Source organism: Cyprinus carpio, chromosome B6 (genome assembly GCF_018340385.1).
Source record: "Cyprinus carpio isolate SPL01 chromosome B6, ASM1834038v1, whole genome shotgun sequence".
Classification (NCBI taxonomy): domain Eukaryota; kingdom Metazoa; phylum Chordata; class Actinopteri; order Cypriniformes; family Cyprinidae; genus Cyprinus; species Cyprinus carpio.
The window spans coordinates 20,852,622-20,875,143 of NC_056602.1; the positions used below are offsets into that span (position 1 = coordinate 20,852,622).

At 36.6% G+C, this 22,522-nt stretch overlaps 2 protein-coding genes and 1 long non-coding RNA gene across 5 annotated transcripts in view; 1 reads left to right on the top strand and 2 right to left on the bottom strand.

Annotated features, from left to right (window-relative positions):
• On the bottom strand, positions 1-18,519 carry LOC109053357 (tensin-2-like). 2 transcript variants are annotated; one of them, XM_042726156.1, is made up of 26 exons: positions 17,914-18,519; positions 15,063-15,168; positions 14,760-14,797; positions 12,209-12,241; positions 11,361-11,395; positions 10,988-11,171; positions 10,857-10,907; positions 10,578-10,700; positions 10,016-10,080; positions 9,550-9,633; positions 9,359-9,471; positions 9,052-9,112; positions 8,596-8,671; positions 7,573-7,702; positions 7,395-7,457; positions 7,191-7,307; positions 5,239-6,534; positions 4,753-4,813; positions 3,803-4,641; positions 2,784-3,008; positions 2,601-2,678; positions 2,417-2,494; positions 1,645-1,813; positions 1,314-1,382; positions 989-1,018; positions 1-770 (listed from the first exon to the last, which is right to left on the bottom strand). In XM_042726156.1, exons 1-26 carry the CDS (start codon positions 18,025-18,027, stop codon positions 626-628), a joined length of 4,383 nt encoding a protein of 1,460 aa, XP_042582090.1. In that variant the 5' UTR covers positions 18,028-18,519; the 3' UTR covers positions 1-625. The 2 variants fall into 2 exon arrangements, with proteins under 2 accessions (XP_042582090.1, XP_042582091.1); XM_042726157.1 differs by lacking the exon at positions 989-1,018.
• On the top strand, positions 16,782-22,491 carry LOC122137686. The gene is made up of 3 exons (XR_006155027.1): positions 16,782-16,906; positions 16,983-17,071; positions 22,078-22,491. It is a non-coding gene; the product is annotated as an uncharacterized LOC122137686 (long non-coding RNA).
• Positions 21,591-22,522, bottom strand: part of LOC109053352 (eukaryotic translation initiation factor 4B-like) — a 13,002-nt gene continuing 12,070 nt past the window's right edge. For both annotated transcript variants that reach the window (XM_042726158.1, XM_019070751.2), the window contains one exon: positions 21,591-21,993. In XM_042726158.1, coding sequence (XP_042582092.1) covers positions 21,919-21,993 — 75 coding nt within the window. In that variant the 3' untranslated portion in view covers positions 21,591-21,918. The remainder of the gene's footprint in view (positions 21,994-22,522) is intronic.

Below are 22,522 nucleotides of genomic sequence, written 5' to 3' on the forward strand. Positions count from 1 at the left end.
ACTTCTGTTTGTCATATTTTTATTAATATTTTCTTTAAATACCAAAAAAGATGAATTTAAAAATGCATCAGTTGCTAAAAATATGACTTTGTGTCTTGTAAAGGGCATTTTGAATAGAAAACGAACAACCAAAACATTCTGACCATTTAACTAAAAAACACACAAACACAAAATCAATGAAAATAAAAAGAGAACAACACAATAACAGCCATACAGCTTAAGCATCCTGAGTGTTAGAATTAAAAGGCCCATTTTCTCAACCAAAAATAGGTTTGAGCGTCGAAAACATACTTTCTCATTTATTTATCCATTAGATATACTTTACCAGGAAAATCCAGTTGTTTTTCTCATATATTTTATTTTTATTTAATAAAAGGCATTTAATTTGAAATCACTTCATAATGCACTCTGTTTCAACACGACCAAATCTCACTGATTTACACTAAATGTGAACATGACAGAAAAAAGAGAAGCCTGCATAATGAGTTGTCGTAAAAGTCAGTTTTGTGTATCCTAACGAGGAACACTTCTCTCATTCTGTATATAAACATAACACTGACAATATCCACTGCAATACCATCTTGTACGCTCTGTTTGGTTTTTCTCCATCTCTCCTATAGTGTGTTCATTTTCGCAGCTGTTGAGGGCCCAGCATGACTTTATTGATGAAGTTCACAATGGCCGTGGCTGGCTGCTCGGGGTCCAGCTCTGCAAACAGGTGACACACGTTTCCCAAACCACTGCTGCGCCGTGCAACAAATCCAAACATCCTATAGAAAACAACTAGATATCAGAGACCATGGCAGATTGTTCATTTAACAACCCTTTTCTTCATTTGTTTCATATCACTGGCTTATTCTGAGTGGCATAAAAAAACATATACACTTGTCTCACTACTAAATTTACACATTTGAGAATAAACCTCCTGAAAGCACAAGAAATGCTACACTGAAAGAGAATATAGAGCTGTATAAGTAGAAGCACTTACTTGCAGGAAGTGTTATCAGCATCAATCCACCTGGTGCGCACACACACACACACACACACACACACACACACACACACACACAGGCTAAGCAACATGTACAAGCAGAGCAAGTGAGAGAGAAGCATAAAAGAGGGTAGGAGAGCCCTTGTGCAAAAAAAAAAAAAAAATTATAATAGTATGTTGACAGCCTTAGATCAGCGTAAGTGCCAAACCACCTCCTTTAGACTACGTTCAAAGCAATACATGTTGTCTTGGCCATACATTAGAGATGCAGAATTTTGTAGATTGGACTTGTATTTCCTAATGATTCCATCTTAAATCTTACCTTTGATCCATTGGATCCACACTGCTGAAAGTCACACTATGAATAGGGTAATGTCGCCTGAAAAACAGTCTATATAAAGAAAAAGAAAAAGAAAACTATAACGAGTGAGGTCTGTTTTTACTTTTCAGTGTCTGTGATTAATGTTTTGGATATGAGAGCCATACAGGCCTATAGTTAACTTTAATGGCTAAAATAAGTAACTTTAATCTCATATTTGAAGGTCTGGGCTAAAAATATGCTTGAGGAGTGATATTAATAAAGCTGTGTTACATTGTAAACTGTTTTGTTTGGCAAGCAAAACGTAAGTGTTGTTGGACATGTGTGTTTGTACCTGCGCTGGTTATCAGTGAGGGTGATGCCCTGTGTGGACACTTTGAAGTGGACGACTGTTGGTGAAGGACGAGGGTCCTGGGTCAAAGTGCACTTGGTTGCTTTGGAGACGGCTTGTGGGCCAGTCAAAGATTCCGTTTCCACTGAGTTTAGGTAGAGAACATTACAAGCTGACAATGAGAGAGAGAATAACAAAGAGGAAATTCATTACTTTTAATGAGGAATATTGAATATAACACACTATGAGATTTATCATTAAACTTTTTTTTTATTTCATTTTTTTATTTATTTAGCAATAATGCATTCAATTGGTCAAAAGAGACAGTAAACAACGTTTCAAATAAATGCTGTTCTTCTGAACCTTCTATTCATCAAAGAGTCCTGAAAAAAATTAGCACAGTATTTACAAAAATATAAAGCAGCACAACTGTTTCAACTGTAATAAAAATAAATATTTATTGTGCATAGAATTATGATTTCTGAATGATCATGTGACAGTTAAGATTCTAAAAAAGCAAAACAGTTATTTTAAATTGTAACAATATTTCCGAGCAGTACTTTTTTGTACTGTATTTTGGTCCAATAAACACAGCATTGGTGAGCAAGAGACTACTTTCAAAAGCATTAAAACCTTCAACATCAACCCCAAACTTTTGAATGGCAGTGTATATATCTCTAATATCCATCTTAACACATTTAATAATACTTCTGGTTTTCCCCACCATCCATCCGTGAAAAATAAATAAAAATAAAACTAAATAAATCAAACTGACCTGCCCCCTGTTTTAATAGGTCTGCAGCTGTGCTGGTATTAGTTCCACTTTGCAACTCTTGCAATTCTCCTACAGGATCTGAGACAAACACACACAAATCAGGCCGTTGTTGCACACTTATTATGAAAAAAGAAAGAAAGAAAAAAAAAACATTGATTGTTGTATGTTTATGTGTTTGTATGACCTCTATCTGGGATTCGTAGAACACAAGGAAGAGACACAGGAGTAATGGAGTGTTGATACACCAGAGCAGAGAGGGAGCCTGGATGAAAAGAAACATCAGAATTAAATCAATAGGGGGTGCTGTTTTAAACACAGAGCATTAGAAAATCATTCATAAACAGGGCACAATCTTTTTTTGTCTCACCAAAATATGTTTCATTTTGACAGCCTTTGATCTTCACTCCTTTAGGGCCGCTCTCAATCAGGAAGTGCCTAACTAGCTGTTCCTGAGGGTTGCCCGTCTCTCCATGGTTACTAGCGTGGGCTGGAGGTGTGCTGACTTTCAGGGCCAATCCATATGCGCCTTGGAATGAATTACTATCCCTAATGAGGAAGCAACCAGGCTCCTTATCTTTTAATACTGCAATGGCTAAATGGGGAAATAGATACTTCTGTTAATAGAGTGGCAGGAATATTTATGTAATGTACATCACCTCCTAAAAATTGATTTACTGCAACTAGATTTAAGAGACGTGATGATATGATAATTGTAAGGTATTGAATTTATTTATTTATTTTTTTATTGTGTTGCTATGAGGTTGCTAGGGTGTTCTTATGAGGTTGCTCATAAGTCATCCACCAGATGAAAATCAATAGTATGATGATTGCTTAAAAAATTAACAAAACAGTATTAGTTTTGATTTTAGTATTAATTTACTTATATTTTATTTATATTTCAATTTATTATGTATATTTAGATATTATTTATTCATTAAAATTATTATGATTTATTTATCATATTGGTTTAAATTTTGACCAATACAATAAATCGATAATTACTTTTATTCTGTTATATAACCGATAGAAAGCTGATATTAAACTTCGGTCACACTTTAGTTTGGGGACCAATTCTTAAAGATTAACTTTAGGTGAGTGTTAGATAATAGCAAACATCTACATTTCAAAACAGGGAAAATTAGCATATGCAAATAATTATCTAATATCAACCTATACCAATAAATCAAAGAAATTTCAAATTGTACCAACATATTGTGCACTACTAATAATATGCCATAGTAAAACCGTAGCACAGAAATCTACAATGCAATAAGTCAGTGTCATGGGTCTGAATGGCAGAGAATACGTATAGGCCCACAATATCTACCAAATGCATAAATGTAAATAACACTGAAGTAAGCACCACTAAAATGAATTTGTTCTCACCCTGGTCTCTGGAGATGCCAGGTTTGTACCAGTACTTGGAGCTGTCTTGGACAAACTTAGAGCTGAGGCGGTTCTCTTGCTCCTCCACGCCACTAGAGGGGGTTACTTTGCATTTAGATGCGGGAGGCAATTCATTAGTAGTGGAGAAGGACACATGGAACTGGGCAGAGGAAGTAGAAGGCTTTCCAGCTGATTTTATTGAGGAAGTGCCGGTACAATCAGACACATTGTGAAGGGGTGATGAGCGTTGTTTTTCAGGGAGAGGAGGTTGGGGTAGGGAAGCTGGGATGGTGATCTCAGTGTAGCCCGTATACGGTACATGAGGCACCGTCAGAAGAGGGTAGCTGTATGATGCTATAGGAAATGTGGGTGTTACATAGCCGTCAGGGTCAGGGGATGATGCTGTCAGGTCACTGTTGCTGCTTTCTTTATTACAGTCGGTTAAGGTTGTCATGCTTTGCCTTTCAGCATTTATGTTAAATGAAGGGAATTCAGAGGCAGAGCTTCTCTCTGAAGAACAAAGAGGAGGCTGAGGACTTGTTGAGGTTGAAGTTGAGGTGTAGCATGAGCTGGGGCGCTCCGCTTTATCCTGTTCTGATTCTGGGATGCTGGTGTTGAGAGGTCTGGGGTTGTGTGTTTGTACCTGCACTGACTCCACAACCTTGGATGACGGTGGGTTAATAATGAGGGTGGTGTTAGATGCAGAATCTGTGATGGGTGTTTTCTTCATATTTTCCTCTGCTCCACTGACAGCTGAGACAACAGTGATCAGAGACCCAGGGAAAGTTTCGCCTTCTAGAGCTTTGCTTTTCATTGGTTCTCCCACCTCTATTGATCTCCTGTTAGCATACACAATGGGATTTAGGCTGATAGTCCATTAAATTCAATGTACAAAATAAACTGTGGCTGCAAGATTTATAAGAGATTAATGTACGTGAAGAAACAATTACCTATGAGGAGAAAGGGCCTCAATGTGACTTTTATCAGCATCTGAAACCTTAATACGCCCATCTACAAAACAGAATGTACAAAAGATTAGATTAGGGAAGTAGAAGAAACTGAAAGTTATAAGGGATAGTTCACCCAAAAATGAAAATTCTGTCATTGTTTACATCATTTAGTCATACAGACTATTTGTGTTACATTTATGGTACATTTCTGCCCCTTTTAGAGCTTGACGGTACCAATCACCAACAAATTTTGTGAATAGAGCGGCATGTTCATTCTACAAAGTACCTTTTTGGTGTTCCACAAAATAATAATAATAATTAAAAAAAATACTAGTTTAGATGACTCAAGGGTGATGAACAGAAGTTTCTATTTTTGGGGTTTGGCATTATAGCACAAATATTTCTATTATATATATATATATATATTTAATAAAAAGAAAAGTTGTTTTAGGAATGCATTGGTTGTTATAATTTGTCTTTGATTACCGTTAATGCCATGTTGACTCTCTTCAGCTGAAGCATTGTTGTGATTGGCTCGTTTAGGAGATGGAGTGATAGCAATGGGGGAGGAGTTTGGGGAATGACTGATGGAGGCGTATCCAGGACTCTCTCTGATTGGTTGTGGAGAGCAAGGACAGGGTGGATGAGGGCTGTGGTAGCCACTGCTTTGGGGGCTGGGATATGGACTGAGTGGTGATATATGTTCAGGTTGGGCGTCTGAAACATATACAGGCTGGTCTTGTTTTGGGACAGTGTGGCAATGTCCGTATGATGACATTACTGGTGACATTGCTAGTTTGCGTCGCCAGTATTCCCCCTCATGAACTCCCTCCCAATGAGACTCCGCCCTTCCATCCCGCCAGTGCATAGGTCCCTCCCTCCTAATCCCAAACTCTGCCTCTCTAGACCAAGGAAGAGCTTCTAATTCTCTACATCTTAAAGAATGGAGGGCAACATCCTCTCGTAAGCGAGAACAGTCCCTGCAGGAGCACGATGTTGGTGGAGTCGTACTGTAACGTAATTCTCGGTATGGACTGGAGACCAGTGACTGATTAGGGGTTAGGGTAGGAGGGATGTGGGCGTGGCCCTGAGGGAGGGCGGAGCAATGAACCACAGGACATCCCTCCCCAGAGTAGAATGCACGTGTCTGTACAGGAAGTGTGTGGGAACGGGAGGACTGTGAGTGTGAAAGTGGTGAATAAAGGTGGGTTTCTTGAGTGGGATATGAGTACATGTGCCTGATTGTTTCTGGGCAGGGATGGTGCAGACATCGCCCTCTCTCCCATAAAATATCAGGCTGGGATACACACAAGTCTCGAACTGGCAGTGGGGCAGTGCGGCTGCAGGGAAGTGTGTGGTGTTTGGGATGGGGGGTTTGTGCAAGTGCATGCAGGCTGGTCAGGTCTGGATCACAGAATGAATGAGTATGGGAATACGGGCGAGTATAAGACTGAACGGGCCGATCTGGTCTCACAGGAGAGCAGTCGCCATCGTCAAGAATTGCGGTTTCTCTGTGTCTTTCCCTGTCTTCGTCCTTCTCTCTTTTTTCTCTTAGAGGTGGTGAGAGGGATTTGGGTGGTGCTGAGGAGCAAATTGTGTCCTTGCTGAGCGAGAGAGGCTGGATGGAGAGATGAATGGGAGAAGTAGAGGAGGAATGACTGGGCGAATGTGTGGAGGTTTGGATGGAAGTCGGGCATTCGCTGGGACTGGAGCCTGGTGCTCGACGCTTCTTCACTTGAGCATACAGACTACCGTCCAAAGGCCCACGTGTGTGACATATATCTAGAGATCACAGGGAATACATAGACAAAAACCATATTATCTGCAGTTACATGAATATGGAGTGTATGAAAAATGTCTCAGCGTTTTTTTGTCTCAGATTGCAATTTCAACCAAATAAATGATTCTCTGAAAAAAAAGAAAGAAAAATGATTATATATATATATATATACACACTGATTCATCTTAGCTCAGTTTAATATTATTGTTCATGTCTTTGAACCAGTTACAGTATAAATTGTGTTTATTAGTTGTATTATTATATTAAGGTGTTTTGTGCCAGATAAATGCTGCAACTGCAGAACATCTGGTAGTGTTGCATTCTATAGACATTTTCATCTTAAAATAGCTTAAATATACAAGTTTGGGGTCAGTAAGATTTTTAGTTATTATTGAATGATTTTATATATATATATATATTTGTATAAAACATTTCATATATATTTGTATAAAACAGCAGATATAATGTGTGTCCAATACAAATTTCCTTCGGGACAATAAAGTTAAATCTTATCTTATCTTATCTTATCTTATCTTATCTTATCTTATCTTATCTTATCTTGTACTGTGGCCAACCATTTTTTAGGTTAGTTTGATTGTAATTCAAGTTCTTGTAGCTTGACGTGCTACAGGTTTTGGGCTAGACTGAGTGCACATACCCTCAACACTATCCTCATGGTGAAGGTTAAAGTTTTCATACGAGTCCCAACGCACAATAGGATCTGCAGTGCCGTAATCCACAGATACTCCCGGGTCATTTCCCTGTACCTCTCCACCTAAAAATACATAAAACTCACATATAGCATTGAGATAGGGCTAATGGAGGAAGGGATGGAGAAATAGTGCAGTTGATAGATGTGTACCTCTTCTTTGCGGGCCAGAAGAAAACAGCAACTCCACTGTGGCATCTGCAGGGAAACGGTCATCTACACACAAACGCGAATCAGAAAAATCATTACACAGAAAACACACTATTCCTCTGCTTCTGAGCAGTCGAGGCAATGGAGGGGGCAGTCAAACAAACAGTGCCTGTGTGTTTACCTGTGCAAGCATGGTCAAGTTCTCCTTTGCCAAAAGCAAGCTGAGACCCATGAACACTACAGGTGTGAAACTGGACTCTGAACACACACTCTCTTTTACACAGATCTGAGAGACGGTGATAACACTTCACCTAAGGACAGACAATAAGAAGCAGTTTTACTGAGGAAAACATGGTGCTTTTGCAGTGAAAATGTGGTGCTTCTCTCAATCCACCAACACATTGCTTGGGTGTTAAAGGTGGTTGTTAGGACATTGAAATGTGGTTTCTAAGGCTTTCTGAGTGTAAAATATTGCTATGCAGATGAAAGAGTGTTCTGATCGGTTGCTAGGTGGTGAATGGCCCACGAAGTGTTTATGATATTCTTGTGAAGAGATACACCTTGTGAACAGGTTTGATTTGAGCTTATATTTGCATCTAAACAGTGACTGACACACATACATAGAGCACATCACATATGGTAAACGCAAAGCTAAAATGTGTGTGCATCATGCAAGAGAACCAATGATGTTAGTTCTTGCATGTGATGAACACATGAGCACATTTGAGATTCTGTGTTTACCAGATATTATTTGTTCTATGTATGTTTGTTTATATGTGAATTAAAGCCTAAATTAAATCTGTTCATCATATAAAGTGAGAATATCTCTTCACAAGTCTTGGAATAAACCTCTCAGTTCATATGGATTCATTTCTTTGACACCTTTATGACCTTTTGGATCTTCACCTTCCCTGGACTTCTAATGGAGGGACATAAACGTCTAATAACACAATAAAAATAGAATCACAAAATAACCAAAACCAATTCTTATGGGTTTGGAATGACACGAGGGTGAGAGAATTATGATATAATTTTTATTTTTGGGTGAACTATTACTTTAAATATGGTCATTTAATAATGTGGTGATGTTTTTAAATATGTATTTCAAAATATTTCTCCCTCCAAAGCAGTGGCTAGCAAGCAGGTTATAAGAAAATCTTATATAAGAAGAATGTATTCTTGTGAAATGTTTGAGTGCTTTTACCAGGATGTCTCCCTTCAGCAGTAGAGCTGGTTCAATATTCACACACAGAATCTTTCTGTTAGGGCTCTGAATATCACTGTAACATACACACACACACAATAAGTATGAAATTTCATTTTTTTTATAGAACAGTCAAGAGAGGACATGACATGATAAAAAGACAAGAGGAAAAGTGTGATTTGGACACACTGCGAGCCAGAGCTGGATAGTCTGGGAGACCAGCTTGTTGTTGACCAGTTAAACCTGCATGGCATGGCTGAGAGACTAACTACACTATCTGAGCCAGAACGTAAGATCATCTTAAGCCAACTTTGAGCCGCTTAAACCAACAAGATGTTTATTTTTGCAGGGTTGAGCTCCAGAGGTCAATACTTCAGACTGCACACAGTGACCACCATGCCACAGCGCTGAAAAACATCTCAAACTTAATGAGACTGACAAAATAGACCCACTTACTATTTGCCTGAAGAATAGACCAGCTGCAACGACTGATAGATCTTCAGAAAGGGAGAGTAACCTGCAAAATGCAATGGATAATATGGGGAGACAAAATGAAAGGGATAGTTTACCCAAAAATGAAAATTCTGTCATCATTTTGACTGAAGAAAGTCATACAGGTGAGTACATTTTTGCTTTAACTATCACTTGAACACATGTTAATTTAAAATATACATATAAGAATACATATTTCTGTTGCGTTTTCCTCAAAATCAGTTCAGAAAATACAAAATAAGGCCTGATTATGATTGAACAGGTTGTGTACCTCCTGCTGACTGGTAGTTGAGCAAAGCTGGAATATGAATTTGATGCAGGAACAGAGGGGAGCTGTTCATCTTTATTGCACCCGAGAGGAGACCGGCAAAATAATATATATACCTGCGATGACAGAGAGAACATCATGACCCAACTAGAACAAGTTATCCTGGAACAAACAGAAATAAAGGTTGGTCATACCTGTTCTGAGATGGCTGGAGAGAGGAAGAGATTTTATCCTCACAAAATTTGCTCATAGCAACTGTCGAGAGAGCCTGATCTGCCCTGCACACATACATACAGAAAAAGTCAAGTGTAATTACAATAAAATGCTCCCGAAGGCACTGCATAAGAGTTTTAATGATTCTCCTACGTTCACCAAGGCTGCATTTTTTTAATAAAAAATGCAGTAATATTATGCAATAATGTTACAAATTAAAATAACATTTCTAATTAATATATTTTAAAATGTCATTTATTTCTGTGGTAGAAAAACTTAAAATAACAGCACTTATTCAAAACAAAAATCTAAATTTAATGAGCCCTTGCTGACTAAAACTTAATTTCCTTCAAAAAAATAAATAAAATAAAATAATGGTGTTGGCCTACACAGTTAATAACTGGTTAATGTGTTTAAGTGTGTGTGTGTGTGTGTGTGTGTAAATACCCAGCTGATATCTTGCTATAATGCATGTAAGCTGCCACAATCACCCCTGTTTTTCCTTTGTTGCCCTGAAAAAGTGGCAGGTAGAGAAAAAGGAAAACAGACAGAGAAGAAAAAATATATACAATTACTACAACTAATACTAATATTGGGTCACGCTTTCTATGACACCAAAATTTTATAAAATTTAAATTCTGTCATCGTTTACAAATCTATATTGGACCAGACTGACTTGGTTAAGTTCAACTTGCTGACTGTTATCTGGTCACAGAGTTTAACAGCCCACTAGAGGGAAGGATTGAGAGTTGTATGGACTTTTTTTATGATACTTTTATAGTGCTTTCTGTAGTTTCAGTGCCAAATCATTGTAACTGCATGGAAAAGGGAGTACATTAGTCTAAACTTCTCCATTAGAAAGGCAGTCATTTGAATTTGGAATGACTTTAGGGTAAGTAAATGGTGACAGAATCACATTTTTGGATGATCTATTCCTTTAATAAGATATTTAGACACTTTTAGCTCTTATCTATTAAATATTAAATTTCGAATAACTTCTGATCTCAACCTTGCAGTGCAGTACAACCACATTCTGGGGGTCAGAGTTAAGCCAGTTCTCCATGGTTTTGCACACAGCACATATTTTATCAAGGGACGGGGCATGTAGATCAGGCCATCCAAACTCCTCAACCTGAGGCAGGGGAAGAGGTCATCCCAGAAAAACAGAAACAAAGGCATACATCAAAACAAGCCAGCCATACACTGACTTTTAAATGAAGATATATGCAAATCTAGTTGATGGAATAATACATACAAAGCCGCTTTTAATAAAACAGCAAGAAGATACCTTTGGATTTATCCTGCAGATGTCATGGCGTTTCTCTGACAGATTTATAAGCTAAGAAATAAAAGAGACATAAGAGTGATAATTCACATGGCTTTAAAACTCAACAATGATGAAACAGAAATACAACTCACCAAGAACTTGTCTTGATGTTTAGATTTCAACATGGCCACCACTTCCTTAAGGTTAGCGCTGTAATGCTGTTCTTCCAGGTCAGACAGGTAGAGGACAGAGATGATACGCTCAGTTATGTAAGTCAGGTCAAAGTCATAATGACTGCCCATCAACTTCTCCATAACACTCTCCATTTTGTCTCTACTGTGAAACACACAAAAAACACAAGAAAGTCACACTCAAATACATACAAAAGTAGCAGTGCACCCTAAAAATAATGATGATTTTCATAAAACATGAATGTGAGTGATGACAGATTGTTACTTTTTGAGGTGAGCTTTTTCTTAAATTCATGACAAATGTTGCTGTTAGCTTCATGAAATTTGGTCTTACCTGGGAGGAATGGTCATCTGGTTTTGAAATGGGGGCTAGGAAAGATCAGAGTTAAAAGAATGTGAATAAAAAGCAGGGAGACATGGTCCAGACATTTCTTTTAAATTGCGATACATCAAACACACTTAGTAATTCCTTTAACCTTCCTATTCTGATAATAATGGCTCTTTTTATGGTTGACTTCAATTACGCCTTTGTAAAAATAATGGTCATTTGAAAATTAACCTCGTATTTCCCTACAAATTGTTTTAATATGTTCCTCTGATATCCCAGCAGAAAGAAATTACAGAAGGTTACTGAAGCAGGCATGCACTTTTCAAAAATATCACTATTATCTAATATAATTACATTGTTTTTTGCTTTAAGTCCATTTTACCTCAGTCAAAATACATGGTCAAAATATATATACCGTATGAGAAACTGAAAGGAAACAACCAACAATAATGGATGTCTATAGTGTGTATATTAAACAGAAAATCATATGCACTGCATTTATTTATGTTTTATACCTGGGGTCTTTGAGACCCCAAACATAAGTTACATTTCCATTTTGTCATATGTACAGCATTTTAAAGGTTGAACTAATAAATGTAGAAAAAGTTGACATTACATAAAAAAATTAATTCAATTATCCATAAGTTGAATAAACTCAAAAATGTCCTAAATCTAGTTGCTTTTGAATTTTACAGTGCAGGGGATTTTTTGTTTAATCAGTTCTCATAAGATTCATAAAGTCTCATAAAGCTAGATCGCTCAATGTCAATTCTGCTAAATTCATTCATGTAAATGTAACACAGATGCAATGACTTTAAGATATATGTTAAAAAGCAACTTGGGGTAATACTCACTGGATCTGAGATAACTTCACAAGGGACAGAGACCTGGACGAAAGACAGACAGCGAAAGGTGTGTTTTAGACACATGGTAACCAAGTCTTTGATGTATGCTTTGGAAGGTTTAGACATCAGAGACCATATAAGAGACACATACCAGCCTCTTAAACATACACACACGCAGCTAACATACTTTGGGGCCACTGGGTGACTCTCCATTTTAAGACATCCTCTCTGTCCTCATTAGGTTATTATCACACCAGGGGACATCTGGTACTGTTTAACACCGTCTGTGAGTGTGTGTGTGCGCATATTTGCACACGTTCACTTTGCTTCCTTCTCAGTAATTAGTTTAGACATAACATTTTAACTTACAGACTCTAACACAAACGGCTTTGCATATGACTTCAATACCATCTTGTTAGTATATGCAATTAAATGTACAGTTGATGGATGAAACCATATATTCTAGAGGTGTAAATCAAACTGAAGCGTTTGAGAATCTGTCATTTGAAAACCTAAAAAGACCATCATTTTGCATATTTGAGGGTGGGTTAAGTGTGAATGGGGATATTCTGATAGACTGTCAGACAGGGAGGGTGGAGACACGTGTATAAAGAGAAACAAACGCAGCTGATCTCTCCATCCAGGACGGATGAAATGCCTGCTGGCTTTATGAACTATTTCCACTACTCTATTTCAGATGATCAGCTGCCCTGTGCCTCTGATCATGAGTCTGTTTGTAGGAGTATTTTTCACCATGTAAGTCATGAATGTTCATTGCATTGTTCATTGCATTACTGCCTTAAATTTAAGTAGAAGCAATTTTGTTCATTATTGAGCTCTGTAGAAGTAGTTTTGTTCATCATTTGAGCTCTGACTTTGGATTGCCCTGCTGGAAAATCCAGCTGTTGGAAGCTGAAACTAACAGGTTGCTATAACATAATGATAAAATCATATTACAGTGCAGACAAAACAATCCTTTATGAGGGATGAGGAAACACACTGGGGTTCATTAACTGCATCCTGTTTTAGCAGGTAAGAAGTAATTGCAAGTGAAGCAGACACAATCAAATGCTTACACGCAATCACTAAACAAACAAAGATAAATGTTTATATATTATAAACCTTAACGACCATCTGATTTTATCTCTGTCATGTGTCAGTGTTCTTACACTCTGGTCTCTACTTTCATTCCATATATTGCTGATTCTCTTTTACTGGATTTCTCTTTGTGCCAAACAGATTATCTCAGTACAAACACATACTGATTCTACGATCTAAGTATACATACCTTTCCCAAAAGCAAAATGAATTACCTCTTTGATGCCCCTTTAAAAAAGGAAAAGTGTCTGTACCTTTCTCAGATGAGTCCAGTTTTCTAGAGTTCCTATAACATACACATACAAGTGCTCTCCTCTCTTTCTCTTTCTCTCGCTCTCTCTTTCTGATCCTCTCACTCTCTTGCTCCCACCCAACTCTTCCTCTCTCTCTCTCTCTCTCGCTCTAAAACCAGGGCAATGACTGTATAAAGTAAATGATGCTTAAAAATGTCAAAATATCTACTTGATTATTGTACTTTTTCATTGTTTGTTCATAATATATGTATTACTTTAACTGAATAAAGGTCCCACGGTTATTGCATTACCTAACAATGTGCAAAGAATCTGTTACTGTATTAATTAATTTTGTTAACATTCTCATAGTTCATGCTAGCTCAAGTCCATTGAATATTAACAAATGCAACAATCAATTTTAATAATATATTAGTAAATGTTGAAATTAATATTAACTAAGATTAATATATGCTTTTGAAGTAATTTTCATCCTTCATGATAACAACTGGAACCTTTTTGTAAATTGTTACTAGTATCATCATCTATGTTTTAAACCAAACCAACTAGTATAGTGAATTTCAATGGTTCTTTTAACTCTAATACCATTCATCTTTCTTTGAGAATGCACTGGGGTATGAATAATTATGGTTGCATGATTTTGACACTTGACATTTTAGGTTCAGGAAAGGCATTTACTTAAAATTAGTAAATTAACTAAACACAAAACATAAAATGAAACTGTTGCCTTAATTTTATTTTTAACATTTTTTTATAATAATATATATTTTGTTTTTTACTGTGATACGAAAAAGTAAAAGAGAAAGCAAGTGAGGAGGAGAAATAATAAGAGAGAGAAAGAGAGGAACAGCTGTGGTGTGTAGCGTGCGGATACACTGCTGTATATCTGTGTGATGCACTGTTGGTATTCAGTGACTGATTGCAATTTCTATTAATACCAAAGACAACCAGAGTTCATAACTCATCTGAATTAGACCTATTTGTACTATATTTGTGAGTGACATACATCACAAGACCAGAAGCCACTTAGATAAACACGCCACTGCAAGGACCCATACAGTCACTAACAACGAGAATGCATATTCTTCTGCCATTTCCTTATTGGTTAAAGCCAAATCAAGTAACCACTGTTTAGCCAAAGTTTAGCCATATCCACTATACTTCATAAGAGGCATAGTTCAGCATTTTAGCTGTAAAAGAAAGAATCTTACCTTTTCCTCGCATTTCTTATGAACTGCAGTTTTACACTCTGCAAGGAAAAAAAAAGTGTATTACATTAATAAATATTACTGTACATTATGTGCATGTGGGGGTCAGGTTTTGCCTATATGGGGACCAAAAGGACAGTAAAACCTGAAATCACCTACAATTTGTGGATCAGTAATAGTGCCCATGAGGAAATGGCTTAATAAATATAACATAAATAAGAGGAACTATTAGCTAATATTAGCTAAGTATAAAAACAACAGAAGTCAATATAAAGTCATTATAGTGAAAACAAATGTATGTTTTACCTCTGCAGTACATGCCATGGCTGTCGAGAGCTTGTCTGCAGACAACACAGTGGTGTTTCTTCTTGAAGTTCCTCTCTTTAAAGGAGTGTGAACCCATCTTCCCCAACTACATAAGTACACACACACACACACACACAAAGACATCAAAATTATACAGCAGCAGATACTGTGGGATCTGTATGTACAGTAAGTACATTTGGCAGGAACTAAACCCAAACACATCTGCCAACCCCAAACATGATATTAAAGAGCACTGAGCACACATGTCCACACGCCCCCAGTTGTGGTGATATGAAGAGAATAAATCAATCACTCATATGGAGGCGATGAATGAAAATCATGTTTGTTTTGGTAATAGTGCTGTGATGACAGAACTGTTTTGGCACAATGGCCAGTTATTGCATAAAACAGCTGGATGATTTGACAATCAATTAACTATGTTAATATATACTAATTAATAATTAATAATACTATATTATATTAATAGACTATATATTAATGTTAATAATACTATATTAATACTATATTCTATTCTATTCTACTAGGTGTTCAGTGTATATATCTATATCTATCTAGATGTCACATCACACACACACATACATACATACATATACAGTATAAAACCACTTTAACTCACTCTTTGAATAGCATTTATAACATTTTGTTGATAAAATGTCAGCAATGATTATAAAAACATATTTGGTAAGACATTTGTATAAGATTTGTAATGTTGAAAAGTCTCTTATGCTCACCAGGGCTCACCTTTAGAAAGAGAAAACTACAATATCAAACAAATTTTTATTACTTTCACTCTATAAATCTTCTGTAGCAATCTAATGGTTTTTACTGTCACTCTTGATAAATTTTAATGCGTCCTTGTCAAATAAAAGTATTCATTTCTTTAAAAACTACCGACCCAAAATCTGTGAACGGTAATGTAATCCTTAATAGCACATTGCTGGGTTTATCACTTGACAATGCTGCCATCTACAGACTGTAAATGGGAGGTAAACAATCGTTATGTTACAAGCAGACTGGTGCGTATAGTTGTAAACCACCTCAAACAATCTGTCTAAAGATTTCACGGAAAATATATCTCTTCTACAATCATAGAGGGTGTTTTTTTTTTTTTCAAAAACACATATACAGCAGTTAATTCATCAACTAGTTCAAAAGTTATTTTCAAAGAGTTTATGTTTACATACATTAAACAAATGACAAACATAAATAAAAAAAAAACATCTCAAACTTTTTTTTTTTTTTTTTTTTTTTTTATTAAAGCATGGTTTTAGATAAAGGACTTTTTCAGCTCTCCACCCTTCTCTCTCTCTGTGCCTCGCTGTCTCCAGCCAAAGTTTGGCTCATGGATAAAGCATTTCCCTCCACATATCCAACACACACACAGCCACAGCTTTCTCCTCATGCCTTCTCATTTCTTCTTCTCCTCTGAAGAGTGCAAAACTATTTAGGTTACTAGAATTTCCCAATGTCAAATGAACATGCTATAAGAGAGTCAGAGAGACAAAAAGAGTTTTCTCTCTGCTACTGTTGCTGCTGACATTTTGAAATAAGAGTTTTGGCCCTGCTAATAGGAATTCTCTTACACTCATATACAGACTCACATTCCGGGCAGGAGTAGACGGGAGCAGGTGGGAAGGCCGAGGTATGCTTCCACCGTCCCAGAATTCCACTGTCTATTTTTAAACAGTCTTTCTGACCACAGGATCCCTAGGAAACGTGTGTGTTTGTGTATATGCTTGCATGGGTGTGTTAATCTGGCTATTTGTCTGTGGTTATGGAATATATTTTCCTTTTTTCTCTCAAGAGCACAGCACACATGACATGTAAGTGTTTGTCACTGCTTAAAATGTGTTATGTGAAGTGGAAATGTTCTATTTACGTACATTTTCCATCCTATAGGCACGTTTTCTAAGGGCACATAACATACTAAAGCTGTCTGACCCCAAAGAGTCAAGCTGCCGCCAAATGACGGACATGGAAGTGTGACTGTGAGTGAGTATTTGTGTGTGTGTGTGTGTGGGGGGGGGGGTTCATTGACAGGAATATCCTTAAAATATTCTCCTTATATTATTTAAATATCCTTTATTCTGAAATCTTGATGTTGTTAATAAGTTAATATAACAATAATTATAACTGTATCAGCCAATATCCAGTCACATACTATATAATAGCATAGTTATATTTAATATATAATATAATATAATATAATATAATATAATATAATATAATATAATATAATATAATATAATGCAATAAAATATAGCATAGTTATATTTAATGCATTCGGTATCATGAACTAACAATAAAATTCTTTATATAATTAATCTAGATTAATGTTCATTTGTGCAACATACATTTTAACATTTCAGGCAGTAGAAAATGAACAACATATGAATTAGGAATTAACAAATTATTAATGAACAACAGTATACTTAACATTAAACTAAATTAGCAAATGCTATAAAATTTTTACTTTTGTTTTTTAGTTCATAATACCTAATGCATTATCTAATGCAACCTTATTGTATAGTGTTACTAAGATAACTTTATATAATAAATTAACATTACTACATTATATAATGCAAAAACAGATCATTAGTTAAAAAGTTACCAATGAATTAAAAAGAACAAGTTGTATATATTTTACATATGTTCTCTGTTGACCCTCAATTCAACAGATCCCTATTTGAAAACCCTTGACTATAAATATGACTGCAAGTATTTAATGATTTACAGAAGACATAAAACAACCATTGCGGCAGACCCACTGCACTCATTGCCTGGAGATCTTCTTACCTGTATATGACCCCATGCTCTCACACACACGTACCTCTGTTAAGCTGAGAATCTCTGCATCCTCGGTGAGGTCTCGTGTTTTTGGGGGGTCCGAGGGCTGGGAATTCCTCTCTTTAACCCAACGCTGCTTGCTGAAAACACAACCCATTCTACTTGCTTAATTACTCCTTGAAAATCCTTTCCTTCTCCTCTTACACTTTATTAGCCCTTCTTTTCCTTAGTCTTCAGTCCAGGTTGCTTCTTGTTTTATGTTTCCCTTGTCCTCAAGGACGTCTCCTTGTTCCTCAATGCCTTAGCGTCCAGTTCCAACACAGAATCATATCTCTCACACCTTCTTTTCCACACATTCTCTCCCACTTCCAAAGTCTCCCTCTTCTGTCTCACGGGGTGTCCTCCCTCTGACTGTCTCTTGAACCCCTCACATGCACACTATGTAACGCCCTCCTCCGTCTCTCCCTCGCAGCTGTTTTTGGCAGGCTTACGTCAGACCCTTCCTCTCCTTTGGCACTCGAGCTCTCCTCACCCACTGGGAGCCATCACACACACACTCACACACAACCCCTAAGGCTTGTATTCCAACATCTCTCCACCACCCAGTCCCTAAGTCTGCACACAAAGAGCATTAGGTCTTCTGTTCCTTCTCATCTCCATCTTTCATTGGCAGAATGAAACAAGAAAGCATCTGTTCTTGTTCTTTCACATCCGCTCCGTCCAAGCAGCACTCGACTCGCATCTGCATGTGTGGGTGCAATACTGAATAAGTTACTGTGAAGCACATGAAACCATAAAAACTCTATTCATAATAAGGTTTCTGTAAAACAGGGCGAGTTGTAACATCAATTCAGTGAATTAAAAATGTACTACAGGGGTGAAGGACCACCATCTTCCTGAGGCAACAGTAGAAGTGGTAAGACTCTGTCAACAAAATATTTAGGATTTGTAGGACAACATTTTGAGGTAGAAAATAAGCAATTCACTTCTGAGCTACATGACAGATCTAGCATCTTCTGAATTATCTTGATGAAGACTTTTTATAAAAAAAAATATATATATATATATCATGACCAAGTTTTCAACATACTTCTACTGGACGAAAACACACAACTTTAATTTATAATAGATAAATATAAAAATATTCTAGAAAACAAAATAAGAAAAATAATAAATGTTTAACACACATTCCCCACATTCCTATCCATTTTGTAGCTACTTTTCTAAAAATATCTACACAAAACTGTTCGTCAAAAACAAACTACAATTCACTACAATTTAAAGTAATTTGCATTACAAATAATGTTTATATGTCAATTATACATAATGTAATTACAGTTTAGCATGTGGCTAGATACAAGTATTCTGCGGTGAGATAGGCTACTGCATTTCAAATGAATTCAAATGTTTCTGATTATTGCATAATTATCATACACATATAATGCAGTTTATAAACAATCCATGTAATCATGAGGTTATAAGAACTATCTTTTGACCGCAAGGACTGTTTTTACTTTTAGACATTTGCACACGCAAAACTATTTAAGTAAACTAACATAAAGCTAAGAGACTCAAAAAACAAAATCGTTTCCAAAAGCTACCAATACATAAATGTTTTTTTGGTTACTTGAAAGGTCACTCTGGTAGGTTCTGTGTTCAGAGACCACCAGTAAGCACCAACTGTCATTCTACAGACAACAGAAACAACACATACATGCACCTGACACAGCAGAAAACAACACTGAACACACAAAGCACTGCATCTGTCACTAGAGGCTATAAACACACAGGACTGCAGTTTCACATACCTTGATTCTGCTTTTTGTTTCTTACACCCAAGATGTCTCACTGATATAGGTTGGCTACATGCTAAAATATCCATTACCAATCGATTTAAGAGTTCTAAATGTTAAATAAATAAATACAATTAATTTATTCAAGAATATGTATCATGGTAATTCCATCGTATTCGTATCATGGTACATTCATTGTGAGCAGCCTACCAAATGGTATTTTCATGATACCATTCCTGTACCACGGTAAGTACGTTATTTGTCTAAAATCCCGTTTACACCAAGGATAATAACTATGGTAACTATAGTTTTAATAGTAGGTTAGTTCGAATTGTGTGGTGATAGGGAACTCCACATGATAAATGTTCATAAAGAATTTTTATTTTATTATTATTTTTTTTACAACTGAATGATAACATTCTGATAGCCAATCACAATCCACCCGACATTAAAAAGACTGAGCATTTACAGAGGCAGTGCGCGCTTATAATAAAAATAACTTTTATTGTAAACGCTGAAATCATCATAATTATCGTTTTTTTGTGTGTGAATGTGTCGCAATAAATTATCTGAATCATTTCTATAACTATTTTCATACAGAAAACCTGTAACTTAAGGCCCGTTCAGAATGGCAATTAGAACTTAATATTTAGTAATTGTATGAGGATAGGGAATAATAACCAACGACAACAGAGTGAAAATGTTGGTCACTTTCAGAACGATTATTTGACAGCCAATCAGAAGCCATCGCACTAAATCGTTTTTGTTCTTGGTGAACGAGACGTAATAACTTTCATCATTTGAGTTAATTTTTGTTTATCAATACTCATTAACTAGAAGCCAAGCAAACATTATTTTCTGCCCTAAAATAAACCGTATGGCAGACCAGAGCCATGGCTTGTTTATAAAGCCATCAGAGATTACACAAAAACATCACACTCATCAAATCTGATTCAACACAAAACCAGTGTTTTTTTTATTGTCATTGAGCTGCAGTATTTGTGTGTAGACACATCGGCAATGCACTCATAATAGTGAACGCAGATACTGAGTCTTTATGAGTTTTAAGGATTATTTAGAGAAAATGCCGGATCAGACAACTCTTTCTCTTTCACCAAAACATTTTGATAATATGCAGTAGCTCTATAAGGACATAACTACATTCAAACCATGCTACATGCAAGAGAGGTTCAGTTAGGGCAGCTGGGAAAACATGGATGAACAGCACAATATGACCACACAAAGAATGCAACAAACTTCCACTCTAGAATGGGCCGTAAAATCCATCCAATAAAGCAGTTATGGGAAAAACACCTTCAAGAAACACACAAAACTCAAAATTATTCAGAGCTTAAGAGAAAACAGCTCAAAAATGTAACAAAACCAATTTTCTTGTGGCACACATACAGCCACCGGAGTCCAACTGGAATTTCATGCAGTCAGATTTTTCTGATTAGTTTAATAATATAGTACTTGGGAAAGAAAGGCATTAGGGGTCTTGGACAGCTTTTCAATACTTAATCACCAAGGGACTGGGAGGATCTGCACAGCCTCAGTGTTGGACCATTACATTGGTTTAAAAGCACTTCGAGGGAGTTCACTATCCTATCCTGAGAACATAATGCTATACAGGTTTGAAATGAACGGATGACCAAAATAAGATAGAAACCTTGAGTTTCAGTCTGAAGCATTTAAAGGATTTGAGTGGAAAGCCTATCCTTTGGCATACGCCTCAATTCTGAGGGTGTTTCTGCCAACCACAAACTCTTCAGTGGGAGATTTCAACAAAAATGCAACATGGTTTATAGCATTAAAACACAATACGGAGCATTACGAGTGAACAATTACATAAAATCCATGAAAAAGCTACTATGCATCATATTGCAATTGCTGACTGAATTAACCAAAAAAGGAATTCAGAGACAAGTTACAGTATCTTACATTCTTTTATTATAACGACTTTCAAATTAACAATGATTTTCAAATGTCTACATGTATGAATGCATTTGTCTACATACTGCACTGATTTGTTTTATTTTATTTTTAATTAAAATGGGCCAGTTTTAGGAATACCAGTATACATTTCCATAAACATGACAGAGAACAGTATTGTGGGAACCCTGACCATCATCCTTAGAGCTACACCACTCACTCACTCATCATGAGGAAACTCTAATTTAACCCCTCATTTGATCATTCAGTTGCTCTTTTCTTCTGTTCTGTGTTTATGAAGTTAGTTGATCCTTGCTAACTGTTCATTCCTCTCCATCTTCTTCTCCCTGGTCTCCATCCATTAGTAGGGCAGAAAACTTACTTGCGGAGCTGAATTGCTGTAGGGACAAAAAGAAAGCTTATAACCTCAATGTTTGGGTGCTTCTGATTTCTTATTTGTGCATCCTTGTTTTCTTTCTTAGCTCCACCCCCTTAGGTATGAGGGCAGGATGCAAGGAAAGGAAAAGAGGACAGAGGAATCAAAGGATGAACACTGGAATATCCTTGACCTCTCAAGCATCATCAGTTGCCATAAAAGGATCTGCCTTTGTGTTGTTAAAGTTCGTTATTTAAGGCATTCATAATAAATATTAATAAAGCAAGATGCCCCGGTTGAAACCTGTGTATCCTTGCTCATGACACCTCTGGAAGCCTCCTTACTCCTCACCTCCTCCCAGTGTAATTAGAGAATTGAGATGTCCTACAAGATGGCTGAGCTCAATTGGTTTCCGGGTCATAGGATGGAAGACGGAGGAGCGAGGAGGGATATTGAGAAGCACCCTTTGTGATGACCAAGTAAGTGTTGTAGGAAGAAAATTATTTTCTGGTATTTCTTTCTAAGCAAGAAGTTCTACACAACAGTGGGCT